This window comes from Elgaria multicarinata, chromosome 3, assembly GCF_023053635.1.
Source record: "Elgaria multicarinata webbii isolate HBS135686 ecotype San Diego chromosome 3, rElgMul1.1.pri, whole genome shotgun sequence".
Lineage (NCBI taxonomy): Eukaryota > Metazoa > Chordata > Lepidosauria > Squamata > Anguidae > Elgaria > Elgaria multicarinata.
Genome location: NC_086173.1, coordinates 115,359,440 through 115,382,894, shown reverse-complemented (window position 1 = coordinate 115,382,894; position 23,455 = coordinate 115,359,440). Strand labels below are relative to the sequence as shown.

The 23,455-nt window shown below is 40.1% G+C and overlaps 1 protein-coding gene across 1 annotated transcript in view; it reads left to right on the top strand.

Annotated features, from left to right (window-relative positions):
• Nucleotides 1-23,455, top strand: part of DNAH12 (dynein axonemal heavy chain 12) — a 107,423-nt gene that overhangs the window by 58,496 nt on the left and 25,472 nt on the right. Inside the window, exons 38-54 of the mRNA XM_063121339.1 lie at nt 93-259; nt 713-968; nt 2,199-2,498; nt 5,761-5,939; nt 6,730-6,922; nt 7,203-7,364; nt 7,752-7,946; nt 8,843-8,976; nt 11,653-11,815; nt 12,554-12,634; nt 14,173-14,349; nt 16,623-16,754; nt 17,628-17,717; nt 18,755-18,895; nt 20,223-20,464; nt 20,587-20,734; nt 21,354-21,499. Of these exons, the coding sequence (XP_062977409.1) occupies nt 93-259; nt 713-968; nt 2,199-2,498; nt 5,761-5,939; nt 6,730-6,922; nt 7,203-7,364; nt 7,752-7,946; nt 8,843-8,976; nt 11,653-11,815; nt 12,554-12,634; nt 14,173-14,349; nt 16,623-16,754; nt 17,628-17,717; nt 18,755-18,895; nt 20,223-20,464; nt 20,587-20,734; nt 21,354-21,499 (2,906 nt within the window). The remainder of the gene's footprint in view (nt 1-92; nt 260-712; nt 969-2,198; nt 2,499-5,760; nt 5,940-6,729; nt 6,923-7,202; nt 7,365-7,751; nt 7,947-8,842; nt 8,977-11,652; nt 11,816-12,553; nt 12,635-14,172; nt 14,350-16,622; nt 16,755-17,627; nt 17,718-18,754; nt 18,896-20,222; nt 20,465-20,586; nt 20,735-21,353; nt 21,500-23,455) is intronic.

Here is a 23,455-nt window from a genome sequence, read left to right as displayed (position 1 = left end):
CATCTTTATTACAAGTGACATGTGAGAACTTTGCGTGTGTTACTTTGCATCAGCTAGTTTTCAATAGGAAACATTCTGTTTTTGTATTTTAGAACATTATCATGGCCAGGCTGGACAAAAGACGGAAAGGAATATTTGGCCCACCTATGGGAAAGAAGTGTATTATCTTTGTGGATGATATGAATATGCCTGCATTGGAACAATATGGAGCTCAGCCTCCTGTTGAACTTCTGCGACAGTTTTTTGATCATGGAAACTGGTAATTATTCAGGACAAAATTAAAGATAATAAATATGTAGATGGTTGAATCCTGTCAAGCACACTATTCTGAAGTTGACTTTTTAAAGATTTTTTTTGTACATTATTAAAAGGAAAATTTACATTACATTCTTAAGCCTGAGTTTATAAAAACTGAACAAAAAGTAATTAATTAATTCCAGGCTACTAATCTTCATAATATCATTCTCTAATACCCATGTTGAACAAAGTTCTATTCCTCTGTTCAGTAGTTGTTGCAGAAACTATTTATAAAGTAAAGAAGTTAGGCCTTGACATCAAGTGGAATTCCACTTTCTTATGAAGTGACCATTCATGTAGTCAACTCTGCAGGATAGGAACCAATGAAAATGTATTTAAGAAACTCCTAAGTGTAGGAAGTATTTTCTATTATGTTTATTATAATCTGAATATCACGGTTACTTTTGTTTTGAAGGTATGACCTAAAAGATACAAATAAAATTCTTCTAGTTGATATACAATTGATGGCTGCCATGGGTCCACCAGGTGGTGGAAGAAATCCAGTCACACCTCGTTTTCTGAGACACTTCAATATTTGCACCATTAATTCCTTTAGCGATGAAACAATGGTCCGGATTTTCTCTACTGTTGTATCTTTCTACCTCAGAGTAAATGAATTTATCCCAGAATATTTCACAGTTGGAAACCAAATTGTCAGTGGCACTATGGAGGTAAGAGATGCCAATATCTGCATGGCATTCTTATTTGTTCTACTTGTACTGTATAGGTGATTTCTGAGATGGTTCAGAGTATCTCCAAAGCATATCACTTATGGGAGAAATGCAGTTGATTTTTTATAAGAGAGACACAAGAAAAAGCTTCCAAAATTGTGCATGTGTGTGAGTGTGAAAAGTCTGCTTTTTACTGCTTTAGATTAAGTAGTCAGCTAAGTAGAATAAAGGTTACTTTGGACACCATTGTGCCCCCAGACATTTTCCTTGGTGTCCATCAAGACACCCTACTCCTCCCAATTTTTATTTTAAAATATTTTTATATTTTCTTACTGGCAGCTGGAATTGCTTCAAAGTGAAGTGAGAACATCTAGCTGTTGCCACCTTAATTTCCCATGAATCCCTCTGGGCCAGGTACTTGTCCTTTGTGACTAGCTGTAACCATCCATAGCAGCCATTTTATGGTTGTGGCCATGACAGTTTTTCAATTTTCCAAAAGTGTCTACGGGCCCAAAAGGCTGCTGCTGCTTCTTTGCTGTTTACTTCCAGATCACTATTTCCAAAACTCTGCTGGCTTCTCCTTTTGTTTGTTCTTTATATTTCTTCTGGTCTACCAGAATTTTTAAAAACGTTCAATTCCCTGCTTTTGGTTACAATAGCCAATGCTGTTAACTCTGCAACAATTTACAGATGCATTATCTGTGATATATAGCTATTGAGGCTCTAATAAACAGACTTAATTTTCTGACATCATTTTTACAGCAGTTTTACAGTATGTCAGCAAAGGAGATATTTCAGGAATCAGATGCCCACATTCAGAAATCTGCCTTCTGTGGGGATTCCCGATCTTTGTAGCTCAGTGTCTATGTGTGTGTATGATTGCAGAGTCTCTGTGAGATCACCCGAAGTGAAATCACAGTGCAGTTTCTCCATCCACATTCTACCATTTTTCAAGGAATTATTCTATAAGTATTGAACAGAGAATGCAGGAAATTTCTCATTACCCGAAATGTGTGAAGTGCTTGAAAATCCTAATTTGAATACATTTATTCAGGCAGGCAAGAGTTAACTCACTCTTCTATGGATGGCAGGGCCAATTATGCTGATAACTTTATCTTTCTGGAAGAAGAGAACCTCCACCCATCTTGGCTCTGCCTTCCAGGTGGGTCCTGAATTCCTTCAGGGAGTATAGCCGTATTGACATTTTCATTTTCTTTTTCAATCCTCAAGGTATATAAGAAGGCCATGGACAACCTATTGCCAACACCAGCCAAATCCCATTATACGTTCAATCTGCGTGACTTTTCACGAGTTATCCTAGGCTGTTTGCTCATTAAGAAGGATTCAGTGATGAACAAACATACAATGGTTCGTCTCTTCGTGCATGAAGTATTTCGAGTATTTTATGATCGCCTTGTAGATGACACTGATAGAGCTTGGCTATTCAAACTAATGAAAGAAATTGTGAAAGAACATTTCAAAGAAGCATTTGATTCAGTATTTGCACATCTGAGACAAGGAAATGCACCTGTAAGTATTCCTGTTTTTCATTACAAAATGGTCTCTTTATCTCCCCACCCCACCCACACCTTCTGCTCTCAGGCGGCAGAATATCTTGTGCTGGTCTTGTTCTCTCTCATACATATGCATTCCTATTTCTGCCTGCTTAGTTTTCTGGAAGCAGATAAAAATTTTGTATCATTCCATGGGGCAAAAAGTAAGCTCAGGGCTGGCTGGGAAAAACTGATGTTCTCATTTGTTGTGCCCATACATATAAACATGATTTGTTCACTCGCTAATTATAGGAAAGCTACAAAACCTCAGTAAATCATTGTTTCCTCAGTTTTCTTTGTGGTTCTTCCAGCTCTTTTGAGAGCTTAGAAAATTTTAAATCTGGGGTTTAGACAAGAAAATGTGTAACTGCGGCACCTGCTTTCAAAGCTGGACAGTCCAAGAATACTTGGGATAAAGAAGAAGGTATGTCCTCAGTACTGAGCCTCTTCATACAGTTTTCAAATCTCTCTGGGGACAAATTCAACAAGAAACGTTTGCAATTGTTTAGAAAACAACTACATAATTGGCTGCTTCAAATTGCGGTTTTCTTGAGCTGTGCAAGGAAAAAACTACAGTTCAAACCAGTAAAGCCCATCACACCAAGAGCTCCATCACACCTGCACATTTGCCCTGGTTTACCCTCAAATTATGTGCCCTCGTTTCCATAGTGTGTGAACGCCTGATCAACTTACACCTTTGCGCTTTTACGTTTCACTCATCTTTACAACTCTCCTCTCATGCGCACCAGTGTATCGCTATTCTTTTGTTGAGATGCACATCCCCACCTGAGATCTCCTTTGTAACTCCCCCTACAGTTCATTGGCTGGTGGTAGTTGGACACTGCGCCCTCCCTCCCTATATGGTTATCCCCTGTTGCCTAGGCTACGCCCATTCCCTTCACCCTGCCTGGAGGCTTTGGAGCGTGAACATACTAAAATCAGATGTGTGAAGGACATGGGGCTTTGCTGATTTATGGGCTGTGCTGGCTCTTTAATTATACTGGCTTTTTAATTTTATTATTCATTCTTTTCTGTATCTGTTCTGGTATGTTAAGTGGAGGTGGGAGTTTGGAACTTTAGGTGCCAAGACTCCAAGAGACTTCAAGGTCAGATTGGGCCTCGCACCTGCATGTTATCTCCATGGTCGTTAGGATAATTGGGTTTAGTTGTGAGAGAGGGCAAAGCCCTCTCTAAGAAGGGAGGGGCATTAAGAGCTAGGCTGAGTTAGGGGTTGGTTCAGCGAGGTCATGGGGCCCTATATCCAAAAGGGGATAAAAAGGGTATCCTGCTTGGGTGGGTGTCTTCTGTTCTGGTTTTGGAGGAAGAACATCAAAAGCAGCCTAGGATGGTTGCTTGGAGTAAGCTAGGGTCTTTGTTTATTTTAAAGGTCTGGTTTTCCTGAGACAAGGCTAGCCGCTTTTTATGGCTAGGGGAGGGTTGTGTGTTTGCAGGTTTTAGACGGAGCGCTGGCTATTAGTGCCTTCTCCCTTTGTAATCTTTCCTTTAACTCCCTTATCCTATCCCTGCCCTTTTATTCCTTCTTTTTATACTTGCTTCTACCTCTGGCCAAAACCTTACGTGTTAGTTTTAGCTGATTTGTATTAAACTTGTTTTGGCCATTACGCTGAGTGTGTGTGTGTTTTATTCCAGGAATCTCTGGCTCATCCTGGTTGGGGAAAGGGCTAGGGCGAGGGGCGGCCGGGGACAACAGGACATTTGGTCCGGGGCCTACCTTGCAGGAAGGTCGGATTGACTCCGGCCTTCGTCTACAAGATGCAGGCTTACCTTTGAGTAAACACCATTGAAAAGAGAGAGACTTACTTCTGAGTAAACAGAAGTAAGACCTCAGAAGTAAGCATGCGGTTGTAGATGGGCTACAACCCACCAGCCATTCCAGCAGTCTGTACAAAGTGTGATATGAGAGGGGAAGCGTGGCCATACCACCAGTACTGCTGAAAGATTACTTGATTTTTCCACCCTTCCCACTCCTGTTCCTCGTGTGTCATGTCTTTTTAGATTGTAAGCTTGTGTCAGGGACTATCTTGTTTTGTTAGTTGCACGTAAGCTTCTCAGGGAGACTTTCTGGCTTAAGAGTGGGATAAAAATACTTTAAATAATAAGGAATGTTATCCCTAACGTTACTATGGATATCTGACCAGGAAGCTTTGCATTTTATTCTTACCCCAAAATTATTTTAGATGCGGGAATAGCTTATATTTTTAGATCAGTGGCCCTGCCATGAGACAGTACAGTCTTCCAGGCCACTGTGCTGCTTACCTGGATTTTTTTTAATGAAAGAACTTTGGGGGTGGGGATATCCATGATAAAATGACTAAACTAGAAATGATCAGAAAGTTTTATTTATTTAGTCCTGAATCAAGACAACTGTTTCCTACTACATGTGAAATTAGCATAACAAAGTGAGGATGATTGTTACCACCTATTACTGCTGTTGTGGTTCAGTATGCTTATCTTGTATATCTGTAAAGTTTATGCATACAGCCTGTTTCAGACTGGCTTCTCTCATGTTGCATTTCATGATCATTTGGCCCCACTATTTATATATAATTTCTTTATAGCAGGGTGTATGTGTGGGTGTGGGTGCCAACTGAGGACAACACCTCATGCATCTGACGAAGTGGTTTTTAGCCCACAAAAGCTTATGCCACAATAAGGGCACAATTTTATCAATTGTGCCCTCCATGTTCATAAGCCTCCAAACACAGGAGGGACATTCTGCATTTCAACTAGATGGGCCTTTTCACCCATCTAGCTGGGGCGTCTTGGAGTGGGAGGGAAGAAGGCTGAAGAGGCCTCAGAGTACTGGGTAAGCTGGCCTCTCCAGTCCCCTCCCACGCTGTGGTTCTCCCTGTGCCAGCTGCGAGGGGGCAGGGAGAAGGAGGGGGAGAGGAATGCAGATTCCTGGGTGCAAAATCAGAGAGCTGTCCCCAACCTTGGATCCAGGAATCCAAAGTATCCTATGCCCCCCCCCCCCGATGTTGTCTAGGGGATATAGGGTTGCTCCCTCAACCTGTTAAACTTTAAGGCCTTGCAACCTTTTATTGTAACTGGGCCTTGTTACCTTTCTTGAAATTGGGTAGCAGGACATTATTTGTGAACTGTCCAGAGAGCTTCGGCTATTGGGCAGTATAAAAATGTAATAAATAATAAATAAATTCTTCTTAATTATGCAGTATGCTAATAAAATGGACTCTTTATTGTTTATTTTCTGCCAATAGGTATCTGAAGAAGATATGAGAAATTTGCTGTTTGGAGACTACATGAATCCTGATCTTGAAGGAGATGAAAGAATTTATTTTGAAATTCCAAATATACAAATGTTCAATGATATTGTGGATCTGTGTTTGGATGAATATAATCAAACTCACAAAACAAGAATGAACCTAGTCATTTTTAGGTACTTAAACTCCCTGTAAATTACTTATCCCAATAGCTGTCTAGGTGATACTCTGTTTTAGGGCTGGTACAGATCATTCCTATTTAGAACACTAGCATTTTTACTCATTCAGAGGATGCTTTCACACAGAATCTTGCTTAAGTTTATCCTATCAGCAGCCTAACTAACTGACTGCTCATCAGCCATTTGTACAGAGCTCCTGGAACATATCGGCCATTTTAAAGGGCTACAAAGTACAATTGTTCTAATGTACTATCTTGGAAATGAATGAGACAGAGGCTGTGGGCCTTATAGTCAAGACAGACTTAAATAATGGAGCTGTCATAGTGTTAGCACAAGTAATTGCTAGCTCTTTCCTAGAGTCCCCACAATCCACAATTTTCCACAATTTTCAGTTCTAGCAAAATATGGAATAGGATATTCCTACATATAGAAAAATATAATTAATCCTCCATAAACACTCAAGGTCTTCCAGTGGGCAATGAAGGAAAGGAAAGGACCGCAAAAAGGAAGATCTTAGGTGAGGATCTGGACAAGTGCTGGCAATGGTCTGGCACAAAGTGTATAGTAGCAATAGATAAAAACTCTGCTGGTCTCACTTGATCAGGCCTATGGGAAGCCCAGGAGTTTATAGAAACAGCTAATGAGGAACAGTTCATCCTTCTCTCAACGTTAAATGTAGACCTGGGATGTATTGATGTGCCAAATCTCACGAAATGAAATGCGGAAATTAAAGCATGAGGTTTTGTTTATTTTAGTTTTAATTATGATGTATACATTTCTGTGATAGGTATGTGCTGGAGCATTTGTCTCGCATATGCCGTGTGCTGAAGCAGTCAGGAGGTAATGCCTTACTCGTTGGAATGGGAGGAAGTGGGCGCCAGTCCTTGACTCGTTTGGCTACATCCATGGCAAAAATGAATATTTTCCAACCAGAAATCTCTAAGAGCTATGGGATGAATGAGTGGAGGGACGATCTAAAGGTTAGTAGATGCTCTGAAAATATATATGGCTGTAGTATGTGTGTGTGTTCAGGTGCTTTTCATAGATTAGAGAGGAAGATGAATGATATCTTAGGAGCACATTTGTTCACATTGAGGAATCTATAATAGCTAAGGCCTGATTACCAACAAACTTAAATTTAGATTGTATTCCTTAAAAATGATGGAAATATACTACTATTTCAGGCTATTATGTTTAGTCACAAAAGTGTTTCAATATTTTGACAGTGTACTTAAAAAAAAACATTTTGGTTGTTTTTAGAACCTTTTGAAGAGTGCAGGCGTGAAGGGCTTGAAAACTGTATTTCTAATCACAGACACACAAATTAAAGAAGAAGGTTTTTTGGAAGACGTTGACAGTGTGCTTAATACTGGGGAAGTCCCCAACCTTTTTGCAGCTGATGAAAAACAAGAAGTTATGGAGGTATCCTTATATTTAATATGTTTCTTAAAATACAATGTTACAATTAAACATTAAAAATTAAAATAGACATGAATATATAGCAGTGTCACAATCCAGCTAAAGTTAAGCACTTTTAATTTTCTTTTTATTTAAATGGGAAAGTTAAACATATGCTTACTTCCCTGGGATTTAAACCATGGAGTGTAAATTGCTTAATTTTGGCTGGTTAATGCCCCTAGAAAATACAGTATAAAGAATAATCAGCATAAAGAATAATGGGCAATAAATAGCAGGATTGTTTTCTTAAAATAGACAGTCTGCTTTAAAATATGTATTATATTAGAACGGTTACTTTTCAATATTACACTTTAGAATGTATGTGATTTATTAGACTCCATTATCCTCTAGGGTGTTCGTGCAGTAGCACAGGCAGGCAGTAAGCATGAAGAGCTCAGTCCCTTGGCATTATTTGCTTTCTTCGTCAACCGCTGTAAAGACAATCTCCACGTTGTGGTTGCTTTCAGTCCAATTGGAGATGCTTTTCGCAACCGGCTAAGACAGTTCCCATCTCTCATCAACTGCTGCACTATTGACTGGTTCCAGGTTTGTAACAACATTTTGAGTGCATTTATCATCCTGAATATGGGTTGAATCCAATGATGTCATTCCGATGATGGAACTGCTTCGGTCAGGGGAACCAGAAGAGAAATTCTACCTCCCCTTTCACTCAAATTCTGCTTTGAAGGACTTGGGAAACCTCTGGAGTAGATTTTGGGATGGCACAGAGAGTTGCAGGGGCAAGGAGAGAGAGAGAAAGTCCCGTTGTGCTAGCAGACTTCGCCTAGTGTAACGTTGGATATAACTCTATATTCTTACCCATAAAATCTCACATTTACCTCTGTTATGTAGGATATATTTTCTTTCAGATTGCAAAAATTGTATATGTTAAAGATTGTTCCTGCTTTTAGAGAGTAATTCAGCTTTGAATGTCCGTGGATATCTTTTAGCATGTCACAAGGAGTGGGTACTATAAAGTTCTGGCTTGGTAAAATAAATAACCCCAAAATTCTCTCAGAGCACATTAGTTTGTCACTGGAAAAATAATGTGCGCACGTACACTGACTGGTGCCATTATGATCTGTACTAGACTAGTTTGTGTAAAGGCATCTATATTTGGAATCTGGATATGTTTATGGATTGCCATATAATAATTTACCCTTCATTTCTTAGTGCTGTGTAGGATCTCAAGGATAATAAACCAGTTGATTTCCAGGATCACAGAACAGCTAGGCTTGGCGGGGTGGTGGTGGTGGTATATGTTTTTAACTGGCAAAATTTAAATTCCTCCTCATGAAGCATTTGGCACAACTTCCTAGTTTACCTTTCCCTCCTCTTTGCCCAACTACTAACAGTTTTCATAATGAACAGACTCTAAAATTACACCATGCTTACTAATGAAAGAGATATTACAAGTAAAATTTATATTCTTATATTTTCAGCCATGGCCTGAAGATGCTCTTGAACGTGTGGCTATTAAGTTCTTGGAAAGGCTTGAGCTCACAGAAAATGAGCGTCAAGAAGTTGTTCCGATCTGTAAACACTTCCATACTTCTGTGCTGTCACTTTCTGAAAGGTGATCTTTCTGTGTACATTTATAAAGCTGGCTAATATAAGTATAAGATGGGATGAGCAAAGTCATATTTATGTTTCAGATTAACAATATGAAAAATAAAGCTGCTAAGGAAAGCTAAAATTTAGTTGAGAGATGAAGAAAATATTTTCAGAAATAATGTTAGAATGCAGTCTGTTTTGAATCATCTCATTCACATGCATAGAACTTCCCCAGGTTAAATAGGTTGTGGGGAGCAACTTCATCCTCAATTCAGCTTCAAAGATCAGAGAGAGGCATGAAGAGGATCTCCTGTGTTTTGTTTTGTTTTTGTAAAAAAGCAGTCATAGAGATGGGAAGGTTCAATCAGAACTATGGTGCTTTTTCTCCCAACCACTTGCTATTTCCCTTATTTCAATATATCAAACACAATCACAAACAACAGGTTTCTCTCTGAAATATCAGACCAAACAGCTGCACTGAAAGCCAACCTGACACTTAGGTGGAAAAACTCACTCAAGAAGAAAATTGAGGCTTTTTCAAAGTAGTGCAGGATGCCTCTAGCAAAGCAAGTGAAGCTCCAGAAATCAGTGTTCATTGCCAAGGAGAAATGGAGGCCCTTAAAAGATCTAATACTTACCGACATGAACATAAGAACAGCCATGCTGCATCAGACCAAGGGTCCATCTAGTCCAGTTCTCTGTTCAAACAGCGGCCATCCAGCTGTTGACCAGGAACCCACAAGCAGGACACAAATGCAATAGCACCATCCCACCTATGTTCCCCAGCAACTAGTGTATATAGGCTTACTGCCTCTGATATTTGAGGTAGCACATAGCCATCAGGACTAGTGGAGATTGATAGCCTTCTTCTCCAGGAATTTATCCAACCCCCTTTTAAAGCCATCAAAATTAGTGGCCATCACTACATCTTGTGGTAGTGAGTTCCATAATTTAACTATGCACTGTGTGAAGAAGTACTTCCTTTCATCTGTCCTGAATTTACCACCAATCATCTTCATGGGATGACCCTGGATTCTAGTAATTTGAGAGAGGGAGAAAAATATCTCCCTATCCACATTCTCCACACCATGCATAATTCTGTATTATTATTATTATTATTATTTATTTATATAGCACCATCAATGTACATGGTGCTGTACAGAGTAAAACAGTAAATAGCAAGGCCCTGCCGCATAGGCTTACAATCTAATAAAGTCATAGTAAAACAATAAGGAGGGGAAGAGAATGCCAACAGGCATAGGGTAGGGTAAGCAGGCACAGGGTAGGGTAAAACTAACAGTATAAAAGTCCGCACAACATCAAGTTTTAAAAGCTTTATACTGTACACCTCTATCATGTCTCCTGTTAGCCTCCTTTTTTCCAAGCTAAACAATCCCAGCTGTTGTAACCTTCCCTCATAGGGGAGATGCTCCAACCCCTTGATCATTTTAGTTGTCCTTTTCTGCATACTCAACTTAGAGATCTGCAGTCGCAGGCAGAATCTTCAGATAAGAGGACAAAACAAATCTGTGTACAACTCTTATTGAAATTTTTGCACACCTCTTCCTTGCGCTATCTATAAGCCCTACAAATGAACTTTTTCTCTACACAAGTGATTTATTACATGCTCGTGATTGGTCAGAAAAGTTTATGGGTCCATTACGCAACGTCATCAACCTCCAGGACTTCTCCTGATTTCCCCCCTTTATCCTGCTTTCAAAAAGATCAACGATAAGCTGTAATAAAAGTTATTGGCACCATATTGGCATTGTGTAATGCTGATGTAGCACTAGAATGCGCTATGAACTTGCCGAGGAACGGCACCCACAAAATATGCACTGTATTCTCTGCAAGGCCCCTTTTAGATGAATGAAGTTGATCTACTTTCAATCATCGATGAAACATATATTGCCTCTGATTTGCTGTAAATTGCCCATAGCTTGTTGATTTTTGTATATATTATTATTGTTAAAACTTAATAAAAATAAATTTAAACAAACAGAACATCCTGATCACAGATCCCCTGTCTCATACCTAGTTTGTGACCCTTACCTAAGCTGAAGCAATGGTTTAAAGCCCATTTAGCTGCATTGTACTGGCTGAAATCTAAGGAGCAAACTATAAGTGATATCGGACTAATGTGTTAGAAAGTGGGACATTGCTACATTTGTATAAAGTGGGAGAAGTATTAGACAGGAGTGGGCAGCTGAACTTTCCTCCCCCTGCTGGTTTTAATAAACCCCACCCAGGAGAAAAATAACTGACAAGAGACAGTTTCAGAGAAAACAAACATGGGTGGGAAAAGGATTCAGCGCCCAATCACCTATCTCATCTTTGCTTTGGAGCATAAAAAGCACTGTGCTGGATCAGATCAAATGTCTATTAGTCCAGTATTTTGTTTATACAGCGGCCAACCAGCTGCTGTGAAAAGCCCACAATTAGGACATGGATGCAATAGTATTCTCTTGCAAGAATTTGGCATTGTTCATTTGTAAACACATGGGTCATGCTGCCATCACGTGTCGTTATCCCCTAAGACTAAGTATTTTAACTTAAAACAGGCTAGTGAGTAAGTTTGTTAGGGCTTTTCCAGATTATCCCTTTGTATGACTTCAAAAACAGTAGAGTGATATCAAAACAATTAGAGACGTCTTTTTGAATTCCAGTTAGAGTAAAATACTATTTTGTCATGCCACAGGTTTTTGCACCAATTGGGCCGACATAACTATGTTACTCCTACTTCCTATCTTGAACTTATTGCTTCTTTCCAACAACTTTTGACTCAGAACCGAGATGCTGTCATGAAGGCAAAAAAAAGATATACTAATGGCTTAGACAAACTAGCTTTTGCTGGATCTCAGGTAAGTCAATAGTAAAAATGCAGCAGCAGTCATACCTTGTGAGGACTACATAACAACTGGGCTTATTCACATGTCACAGCAGCCCACTGTGATTTAATTTACCTGAAGGGGCTGTTGCGTCATGCCAGCTGCCCAGCTTGCTGTGGCTTTTTGTGCCATCCAGACCCAAGCAACAGGGGTTGTTTGAGGGTTAGACAACCCACAAATAACCCTAAAACAAGTCATGGGCAGATATCATAAAGCAACCACCGCCATGGGTAAATTACCCATTGTGGGCTGTTGTGTCTTGTGAACCAGGTCACCATCTCCAGCACTTTAAAACACAGCAGTTAGCCTAGTCTTGCCTTTCCTTTTGTTTTAATTGTTTTCTTTCTTTGTGCTCTCTTGCTCTCATATTCTTTAGCTATATGTTCTTGTCACTATTTATTTATTTATTTATTTATTTATTACATTTTTATACCGCCCAGTAGCCGAAGCTCTCTGGGCGGTTCACAAAAATTAAAACCATAATAAAACAACACATAATATAACACTGTTGTTATAAGGTGTTTTCAGGGAATAATAAAGTTAATTAAAATGCATTTGCAAACGTTATAATGCTTGACACTGCGTTCAGAGAGGCTTGCTCCATAGTAAATGTGTGTTTAGGATTGCAGCCTTAATGCCACATTTAAATGTTTAATTTCTCTTTTTCCAATTTGCTGTACTTTACAACTCATGTACTGTTGTTGGTTTTAGGTTGGTGAAATGAAGCAAGAACTAGTTGATTTACAGCCTAAATTGGAGCAGGCTAAAGTGGACAATGCAAATATGATGAAGGTAAATTTTCTGATTCTATGCAGCATCCATGGGCACCCATAGGCCAGGCTGAGGTGCCCCCTAACTATTTTCATGCCCCATATAAGTCTATTGAGCAATCCTCATAGGCTTGTATAGGGCGCAAAAACAACCACCACCAAGCCCTACTGCTGAAAACTGGCTGGAGTGTGGGGTGAAGTGAACCCCCAGCCAAAGACCATTGGGGCAGCAAAGTCCCCTCTCTAGATGATTTTCAGTGGGGAGGGGTATTTTTGCTCCCTATATAAGCCTATGAAGTGATTGTTCATAGACTTCTATAGGGAGCGAAAAAAATCCACCTGCTAGAGAGTGGGCAAAAAACATCGTTCATACATACCAAGGATCATTGGGGCAGCAGGGACCTGGGGGCTGGGGGGGGCGCAGTGAGCTTTGCTCCCACTCCAGCTGATTTCTGGCAGGGGAGCACGATTGACAAGCCTAGTAATGGTGATATTGAAGTCTGGGTTAACAAAAGTAAGAGCCGTTCTGATGTCTATTGCATAAATTCAATAAACTGTACCAGTGCATATGCACAGCTACAAGCTTTCAAATCTAAAATGTTGTGCAGAGCTGCCAGAAAACAAAAAAGGGTTTTGCCGTTTTCAGTCACTCAATATTTGCTACCCATTACTGCCATCTGACAACAGCACTGTGAATTTTCCTGGTGCTCACTCCTGCCGTGTAACCCTATTAATGCCGCTTCGCAGCAGTGATGCTACAGGTTTTGCAGGAATCAGTAGACAAAACAGCGTACTATAGACACCCCTGGGTTTCACCCTCAATCTAGCTGCCAGAGTGATTTCCCCCATTACTGCTCCTGCTGTGACAACTGCTTCAGCTCAGTGTACCACTCACTGCCATTCCTTGCTTTTCACTATTGTATCTTCTTACTTTCCCCAAAGAAAATGTATTCTCCAATTGACACACAGCCTGATTCCCCCTCTTTTAAATATTCCAGAAAATGGACCAAAGCAAAGATAATCTCCTCTGCTCCCCTCCCAGGCTGATATTGCATGAGAAGTCAGGGAAAATTAATTAATCTAGAGGATGGCAGGTCTCTCCCAAAAAAAAGAGTGACTCTTTTTGTATTTCTCCCCCCACCCCCACTCCTGCATATAGACCAGGTACGCAGGTACAATCAAGCCCTCACACTGAGGGGAGGAGAAGCAATCATTGCAGAAATTTCCACATGGAATCTTATCCACATATTCCTTATACTTTCCTGTCAGATTTACCTGTTCTTAACCAAAATCACATTTTAAAATCCTTTGATATTATTATTATTATTTATTTATTTATATAGCACCATCAATGATAATAAAAGAAACTACAAGAACTGCTTCTAATTGCTTTAAACCAGCTGATTGGATGTAGGGCTTAGAATTTTGTATAAAACTCTGCTTTGGAATATCAACTCATCTTTTCAAAAACAATAACTTTTTCTGAGTGAATGAATGAATGAATACAGTGATATGATTAAATTGTATTTCATTGTATGTATGTATTTTTTCATTCTTTAGATAATTGAGAAAGAGTCTGCAGAAGTTGAAGCAAAAAGCAAAACTGTAAAAATAGATGAAGAGCTTGCTACAGAAAAAGCAGCAGAAGCCCAGGCACTGAAGAATGAATGTGAAAGTGACCTTGCAGAGGCAATTCCAGCTCTAGAGGCAGCATTGTCTGCACTTGACACACTAAAGGCAAGCGAAATAAATGCAATAAGAATGTGTGAAAGAAATCTAAAATAGAGCATGGCCTAAAATAGTGCTGTTTTGATGATTGATTGAATGATTGAATGATTGATCGATTGAAGTGTAGTTCAGAGCACATACTTTGCAAGCATAAGGTCCATCCTCAATAATTCTAGTTAAAGATCAAGAACCAGGGACCCGGAGAGCCACTGACAGAACAGGCTTAACAAGAATTTATTTTATTTTTATTATTGCATTTATATCCCGCCTTTTTTCCTCCAAGGAACCCAAAGCGGTGTACATAATCTTCCTCTCTCCATTTTATTTTCACAACAATAACCCTGTGAGGTGGGTTGGGCTGAGAGTCTGTGACTGGCCCAAAGTCACCCAGTGAGATTCCATGGCCGAGTGGGGACTAGAACCTGGATCTCCCGATTCCCAGTCCGACACTTTAGCCACTACACCACACTGACCCTCATGCTGATCTGGGGGCTATCTGTATGCCAGAAAAGCCCTGCGGTGGCTGTGAATCTGCGCTGGATTAGATGTGAATCTGCGTTAGATGTGCAAGTGCAGCTTCCCAGTCACAGTGGGACTTCCATGCGATGCTTTGATTTGAAGAAGTCGGGATTTACCCTGACTTTTTCAAACGGAGTGATGTCAATACAGTGCTTCCGACGTCTGACATTGCTCCAGGGACAACCTGGGGGCAGTGCCTGGTGGAAGGCGACCAGCGATTGGTCACCTTCCACCAGGAAGAAGGCAAGTGCAGCTCCAGTACCTGAATGGCCGTCCAGAAACCCTGCACTCCCTCCTTGGCATCGGGATTACCCAATGCAGCCCTGGGAGAGGGAAATCGCAGGGTTTGAGAGGGAGGCGGCACCAACCTGGCATTGTGAAAACAGCCCTCTGGCAACTACATATGTTTGCCCCTATGGTCAATAGCCAAGGAATGAGCTGAAACAGACTGTGTTGTACAGGAGGAGAGGATGGGAATAGAAAGATTGATTTGGGAGAGTGTGCAATGGGGATAAAAACACCTCCATGTGACAAAATAATTCACTACACATAGTAGACACATTAATTGTTTTCTATCAATACTTTATATCAAAACAAAGTATTGTACTAAAAAAATATTCTCTAGGACTATTAAAGGAATTTCAGTGGGAAAATAAAATAATTATATGTAATCTTGTGAATTTATTTCTTGAAATATAGTTATGTAAATAATTTCTGTCCTACCCCTTTCTGCATTATTTCCCTCCTAACCATTCTAGTACCATCATCTCCTCTGCGCCCCCATTCCCAAACCCAAGAAACCTCTGTTTTGCCAATTTTGGTGGTATTGTGTGCGTGAGTGTGTGTCTGAACTTCACTATTTCTATTGTGTAAACCTTTTGGATTGATACCTTCTTTGCTTTGTGCCTCTTCAAAGAAATTCAGTCTTGGAGATTGCTTCTGACATATCAGCAATGTATAGAGTTAACTTGAAATCTTTGGGATTTTGTCTGTTCATGTTTTCTTTTCTGAACATTAAAAGGGATTAAATTGACCCATGTCTTTTTTAGAGTTTCAACTTTCAACTGGTTCTTTCAACCAACTTTAACAGATTATTAGCTAAATCTTAGATATAGATTCAAAATTCAACATGCTGTGGCTTATTTGTAATGTGTTTATTTGTGCACAAACCCTTACAATATCCAAAGTGAGTGGGAATGGTATTAAAGGCAAAACTGAAGTACTTTGGCCACATAATGAGAAGACAGGATACCCTGGAGAAGAGGCTGATGCTAGGGAAAGTGGAAGGCAAAAGGAAGAGGGGCCGACCAAGGGCAAGATGGATGGATGATATTCTGGAGGTGACAGACTTGACCTTGGGGGAGCTGGGGGTGGCGACAGCCGACAGAAAGCTCTGGCGTGGGCTGGTCCATGAAGTCATGAAGAGTCGGAAGCGACTGAACAAATAAACAACAACAAACACTCTCTTGTGCATGTAAACAACAGTACATCAGGTGTGTCTTAGGCGCCACCTAGTGGTCGAGGCAAAACCACTGCTCCAATTAAAGCTTTTAACTGTCCTTCCCACCTTTGTACCTCAGTTTTGCGATTTTGCCTCAGTGAAGTGGTCGTATACCCACCTCTCTGTTCCTCTGACTCGGGCTTGTCTTTTTTACCCTACTTTCTCCCTAACTTATGCCCGTTTGTGTATTATTGTCTGTTCTCCTCTCCCCCTTCCCAATACCTTTTTCAACATTATAAGTTAACAGTACATGTTATTTTAGCCTGCAGATATTACAATTGTGAAATCAATGAAAAATCCACCTTCTGGTGTTAAACTTGTTATGGCTGCCATCTGTGTCATGAAGGATATCAAACCTGAAAAAGTTGCAGATCCTTCAGGAATTGGAGGCAAGGTAAAAGAGCTGTCAGTAAACCAATTTCTGGTTGCAAAACCTGCTCTAATTTGACAGGAAGCGTACATCTAGGGCTTAATAAAAATTAATATTTTTGGACTTCATGCATGGTAGAGTTGTATTTTGCATACTTCTCCATAAAGATAGCTTGAGTTTCCTTCATAATGTGGAAAACTCTATGTGTGTGTGTGTATAAATATATATATATACACGAATTGTGTTGTCGATTCCCTGCATACAATAGTGCTAACAAGCTCTATTCTGCACTGGAAGAATCTATAAGGACCTTTGAAATAGGGTTTGTACAAAGTTCCTAATTTCCATTAAGGGAGAATAGTGATTTTGTTACCTTTGACAATTGCAACGTGTATATATTACATGCATTTTCAGTTTATGTTGGATGAATGCTCTCTAGTTGTATGTTGTTTGGGTGAGATGTTAGTAACTAGATCACTTTCATGATTGAATCATTCCTTTATAGCCTGACTTTGTATCCAAATGTTGTACATAAGCAAAGCCTGCCTTTATCTGATAGTGATTACATGACAACCTGGCTTCACATAGTGCCAGTACAATGTAGAATGCTATAGCAAAGAGTCAGCTGCTAGTTCAGTGGCTGATGAGATAGGGCTATATATTTTCTGTGAAAAGGCACCATTTATATCAGAATATTTCAAGTGGAATAAGCACCATATTTGTAATGTGTAGTATAGATAGTTAATGGAAAAAATTCTGCACATGTTGTTTTCTTCTAACTCCTGTCATCCTAATTAATATCTTTATAACAATGCATTTGTTAGAGGACCTTTTGTGTTTTCATACTTTCTTTTGTTTCAAGACATACTTGAAGTACTTCTTTAACTTTCTTTTTAGATTTTAGACTATTGGGGGCCTAGCAAAAAAGTTTTGGGTGACATGAATTTCCTAAGAGATTTGAGAGAGTATGACAAGGATAACATTCCAGTAAGTTTTTGTTCATTTTTCCAATAGTAAGTATAATAAATGATGTTACAGTTACTGCTAGCAGTGCAGAATTTGCCTCTTATTTAACTTTTAAAAGCCAGTAGCTCTTTAGATGGGAAAGCCATACAATGTGTGTTGCTCACTTGACACAAAGGTGAGGACAGCAGCTATAGACAGGCTGTGTCCCATTCACCTGGCTGCTTAGAGGCAAGTTTAATTTGCCACAAAGCTGGTTGGAGTAGGAGGGGTTTTCAGGCAGGAACAGAATACTACAGTAGCCACTGTGTCACAATCCACAGTAACTAAATATGATTGAGCCATTCAGGGTACAACTAAATATTGTAGGGAAACACAGGGATCCCAAACCCTGTCCTCCTGCATAATGCTTAATGTGCGGCTTAAGGAAGCATTTGCAGTGGAGAATCAATATCAGGGGAGCTCCTTCACCTGCCATTTCTCCCCTGCATGTGCTCCCCAGACCATTTTTAATGTTTTCTTCCAAATGGGCTCTAAAACCAGAAATAAACCAAGCTGAGGGAAAATTGATTCAGAGGGCCTTTACAGCAGGGAATCACCAGAAACAGGTAATCATTGAAGTGGAAGTGTCTTCAGAGATGATCTAGTCCAACCCTTTGCTCAGTGCAGGCTCTCCACTGCAGGGTGCTGCAACTGCATCCCTAGCAGATGGCCATCCAGACTCTGCTTAAATACCTCCAGTGAAGGAGAACCCATCACATTCTGAGGCAATTTGTTCCACTACTGAATAGCTTTCACTGTAATGTATCCTGCCCTCCCATATTCAAATTCTTTCTTACAAATGCAACCCCATATTCAGCATACAGAGGTTTGTGAACACTCATTTGACAAAATAAAGTGGGCCAGTGGGAATGGGGGTGAATAATTATGGACTGATTATATCAGCTGTTCAAGTTGAGTGGTACATAGGTAATAGTAGGGAAAGGGTTCACATTATCCTTATTCCTGAACCCTATATATGTAATTAACAAGTTCCTGTATGTAATTTGTTTTTCATATAGGTATCTGTAATGCAGAAGATTCGTTCTGAATATCTAACTAATCCTGAGTTCGATCCACCTAAAGTGGCTAAAGCATCTTCAGCAGCAGAAGGCTTATGTAAATGGATTATGGCAATGGAGGTTTATGACAGAGTAGCAAAGGTGTGATTGTTTACCTACATAAAAAATAGTACCCAGAGTTCTCTTAGTAAGAGCTCAGCTGCTGCCAACCAGATTCCTCTGAGATGCTTATAAGCAGAACATGAAATCAGCAGCCCTCCCTTGTTGTTTTGTACTCAGCATCTGGTACTGCATATAGAGGTACCATGTAGCTACCATGATTACTAGTCATTGTTAGACTGATCCTCAGTGATTTTGTCTCATCCTTTTTAAGTCATAGTCCACTAAGACCAGATTGATTAATTGATTATAATTCTATATCACCCAATAGTCGAGGTTCTCTGTGTGGTTTACAACAATTATAACCATAAAATACAGCACTACAATGGGCTAAAAGTATCCAAAACTTTCCATCTCTGAGGGTAAGCAGATCTGGCACTTGCCAAGACCTGAATGGAAGGCCAGTTGGAAGCCCCAGACACTGTGCTCTGATGGTGCTTCCAGATGGAGTGCTCCTAGGTACCAATCAGAAGACATTGTGCAGCTATTGTGTTTTTCCCTGCTTAATGGGTTTTCTGTGGTAAGAAAAAAGATGGTTGAAGTGTTGGGAGGGAAACAAAAGGTTTACAAGTGGAAAATAACATCTGGATCCCCTGTAAAATTCTGTGAATGAGGCTGGGCAATTGCATGATAAAAGCTTCCTTTGGAAGTACACTGAATGTGTGATACAAACATGGCAAAAAGACAAATACAAGCGAACAACACACTTATCAGCTGACAGAACCTTTACCTGGGCATTGTTTCTGTCTGCTGTGCATATTCCATTGTAGTATGTGAGTAGGCTGAAAAACATCCAAGGCACAGTATGCAATTAAAAACTAAATGCAAAATGAAGAAAATATGTAAATAAAAACTAAACGTAAAATGAAGAAAATATATCTAAACTGCCAAAACTACAGCATTCCTTCGGCAAATGCCCGGTGCATGAAGCTGCAGCTCCATCTAGGACAGGTGATACACCTAATTCCTGGATGGGCTTGTTTAGACAGCATGCTAAGCCATGGTTAGGCCGCTAACACTTTTGAAGCAAATAGTTAGTATGTTTAAATCTTGGTTATGTAGCCACCATTGTTAGAAATGGTTCACATGACCCACGAAGTCATAAAGTTTTGCTCAAAATGCTTAACCACCGTGGCTTAGTGTGTCATCTGAACAGGGTCCACATGAGAACCACCTACCCGCAGTGCCTCTGTCTTGTCTGAGTATACTGATTTTTTTTTTCTTAATTTCATTTTATATTTTTGTTCTTTAAATTATTTATCATTATTATTTGGCAATTTAGCAAATGTTTATTAAATGTATCAAATAGGTGGTTGCTCCTAAGAAAGCCCGTTTAGCAGAAGCGCAGCAGTCATTAGCACAGACCGTGGCATTACTAAATCAGAAGAGAGCTGAACTTAAAGCCGTTGAAGATCGTTTGGAAGCTTTGCAACAAACTTTTGTTGAAAAAACTGAAGAAAAAGCTCGCCTAGAAATTCAGGTGGATTTATGTGCTAAAAAGCTAGAAAGAGCAGAAAAGCTGATTGGAGGACTCGGTGGCGAAAAATCACGGTCAGAGAAAAATACTATCTACTTATTCTAGCACGCACTAACTCCCATGTAACAAGAAGCAAGAATAACTGTTGGTGAAATACTCAGTAACAGGCCTAATTTAAATTTGTGCTTTCTCATAGATGGTCTAATGCTGCCAATGATCTTCAAAACACTTATGATAATTTGACGGGAGATGTCTTGATATCAGCAGGAGTGATAGCTTATCTGGGTGCTTTTACTGCTGGCTTTCGACAAGAGTGTTCTAAGGACTGGAGCAAACTATGTAAGGTAACATTGGTTTATGCAATTCCAGAACACATGCAGTTTCTTGCCAGTGTTGGCTCTTCAGAAGGTAGAATTCATATCTATATACCCACCTGGGACAGAAAAATACGTTTTGTTGATTATGGTGCTGGTGCTGCAAGTGGTGATTCCTTTAGGAACACATTTAAATCATTTTTAATATTGCGCAGCATAGTGGGAAACAAGGTTTGAATCTGTGTCTCCCACTTTGTCCTCTAGTTTAGATACTGATAAATTAACAGAAGAAGGAATGTGATTCCCAACAGATGCAGACGATTCCAGCTGCTGGATAAAAAAATCAGCAGCATTCAAGAACTTGGCTTTTCAAAATTGGGGTAATTAAATCTGGTTTTGGCCATAATGTAGCCTAAAACAAAACAAACCCTACTGAAAACATAGTCCCAAAACTCTTACTAAACTAAACATTTTAGCAAGTGAGATAACTCTTTCTGTTATTGATGATTGTGTTCTTTCCTCCCGTCCTCTTGCTTGCCCTGCTAGAAATTGAAGTTTAGTGCAACTTAATAAGTGGCTTTTTTTAGACTTTGCTCATAAAAGTTTGATATTAAGAAATATAGATTAAAATATTCATTTGTTCCTATAGGCAAAAGACATCCCTTGTTCTGAATACTTCTCTCTGAGTAAGACACTTGGTGATCCAATAAAAATTAGAGCCTGGAATATTGCAGGACTTCCAACAGACCAATTTTCTATAGACAATGGTGTGATTGTTAACAACTCTAGACGTTGGTAGGTAACATGAATCTAATATTTTGCTAAGTTAAAGTAAAGCGAGCTTACTGCATTAATGACCATAATCCTGATCATTTTTGTTTGTGTGAGCAGTGCTTAATTGGTTCCGGTAGGTGAAGGAACAAGAACAAAAAGACACACAGGCATAGCTGGGATAATAAACTGACCACAACTTTCTTGATTCACTTGAATACGCTTGGAAGCAGCATAGGGCATGGATCCTATAATTGGCCAGCCTGCCTGCTGACCAATTCCCCTTCCTGGTCCTCATGCCAGGAGCACTGATGGTGGATAGAAGGGCTAGGGGCACACCACAGTGCAGACCACTAATGTGAACCCCTTTCCACCACCATGGACGTGGCCAGCTCACAGCCCCCATGGTGGTCTGGTCTTGGTGCCACGTCCCCAAGATGCCTTATGGGAATCCTCACCATGGGGGAGCAGAGACCCCAATCCTGCTCCCCCTCACCGCTGGATCCAAGCCAATGCCTGTCATGCCTACATAAGTTGTGAAAAATGTTATAAAATGAAGCATCCATAAAGAATTTACTGATAGTCCAGATCAACTTATTTACAATGGAATTAACCTTGCAGTGGGAAAGGCAAAAAATCCTGCAAATCTTTGCCAATTGCTGTGCAGGTAAAATTCCTTCCCAGCCCCAATAAATGGTAACTACACTTGCCACTGCAAGACACCTTCTAGCGGGAGTGAGGAAGTCAACAACTGCAGTCCTGGAACCGCCTGGGAGTTCTGCCTTTGGGAGCCTCAAGGTTGAACTGGAGGCCTAGCAAGGGAGAGATCTCACTCCGCTGGGTCCATCTCTTTAGCCCCACTCCATCAAAGCACAGATCAGCTCAGCAATCCCCTCCCGGGAAGGAGATGCTGCAGCAGCAGCTGTACAGCTGATCTTCACCAGCCTTTCTCCCTTCGCTGTCACCACTCCCCATTAAGGGCTTCTCTTCCCTTTACGTATTCTAGATTGCAAGCATTTTTTAAAAAATGAACACAATTGTCCTCAAAATTAGTTAAGTAACCTTGAGAGTAGGGAGAGGAGAGATTTGCTGTTTTTCCATAGGATGTAAAGTTCCAGTTAAATGAAATAATGACAATCACTATCCCGTGAGTAAAGTAGGTGTCCCATGTGTGGGTAAGCTGTTTTCCAATACAAAGAAGAAAGCATAAGTGGTTTCCTGGTGATTGAGGGGACCTTGGATGTTTGAAGCAAAATCGAGGGGTTTCTTTGTGAGTGTGGGCGGAATAAAGTTCTGTGTTGATGTTGATAAAATAAACAAAAGAGGGGAATTACCTTGCCTTCGTAAACATCAGGATTCGCCCTTGTCTGTCCACACATCAAAAAGACTGATGATTTTATTTATTTATTTATTTATTCATTTAAGGATTTTTATGCCGCCATTCAGCCAAAAAAGGCTCTCATGGCGGCTTACAAAAGTATTTCTTGACAGTCCCTGCCCACAGGCTCACAATCTAAAAGACATGACACAAAAGGAAAGGGGATTGGGAGGGAGGAGGAGGAGGGGGGAAAGGAAAGCAAATTCAGGCACTACAATCTTAGTTGGAAAGTTCAGCAGTTACAGGTGACAGCAGGAGGGAGGGAGCTCTCAGCTGGAGCTGGACCCAGGCATGGTGGAGAGGTGCCTGGCTGCTGCTTCCTCCCTCACTGGTGGCCTCTGCAGAGACAGATGATAGTGAAGCAAGCAAGTGGAAATAGGAAATTATTGGTGATCACTGAAATAATAACTGTAGTGTTCCAGACTATTCTGTACAAAGACATGTACAAAGGACAACAGAGTCTAGGAAACTATCTCTTGACCTACATAGGTTTTAACTTCAATTTAGCTGTTTTTACACTCATATGCAGCAACACTAGTTTACAATAATAGTGTACTTCAGTAGACTATCTTGTTTACCTAGGACTAGTTATTCTGATTATG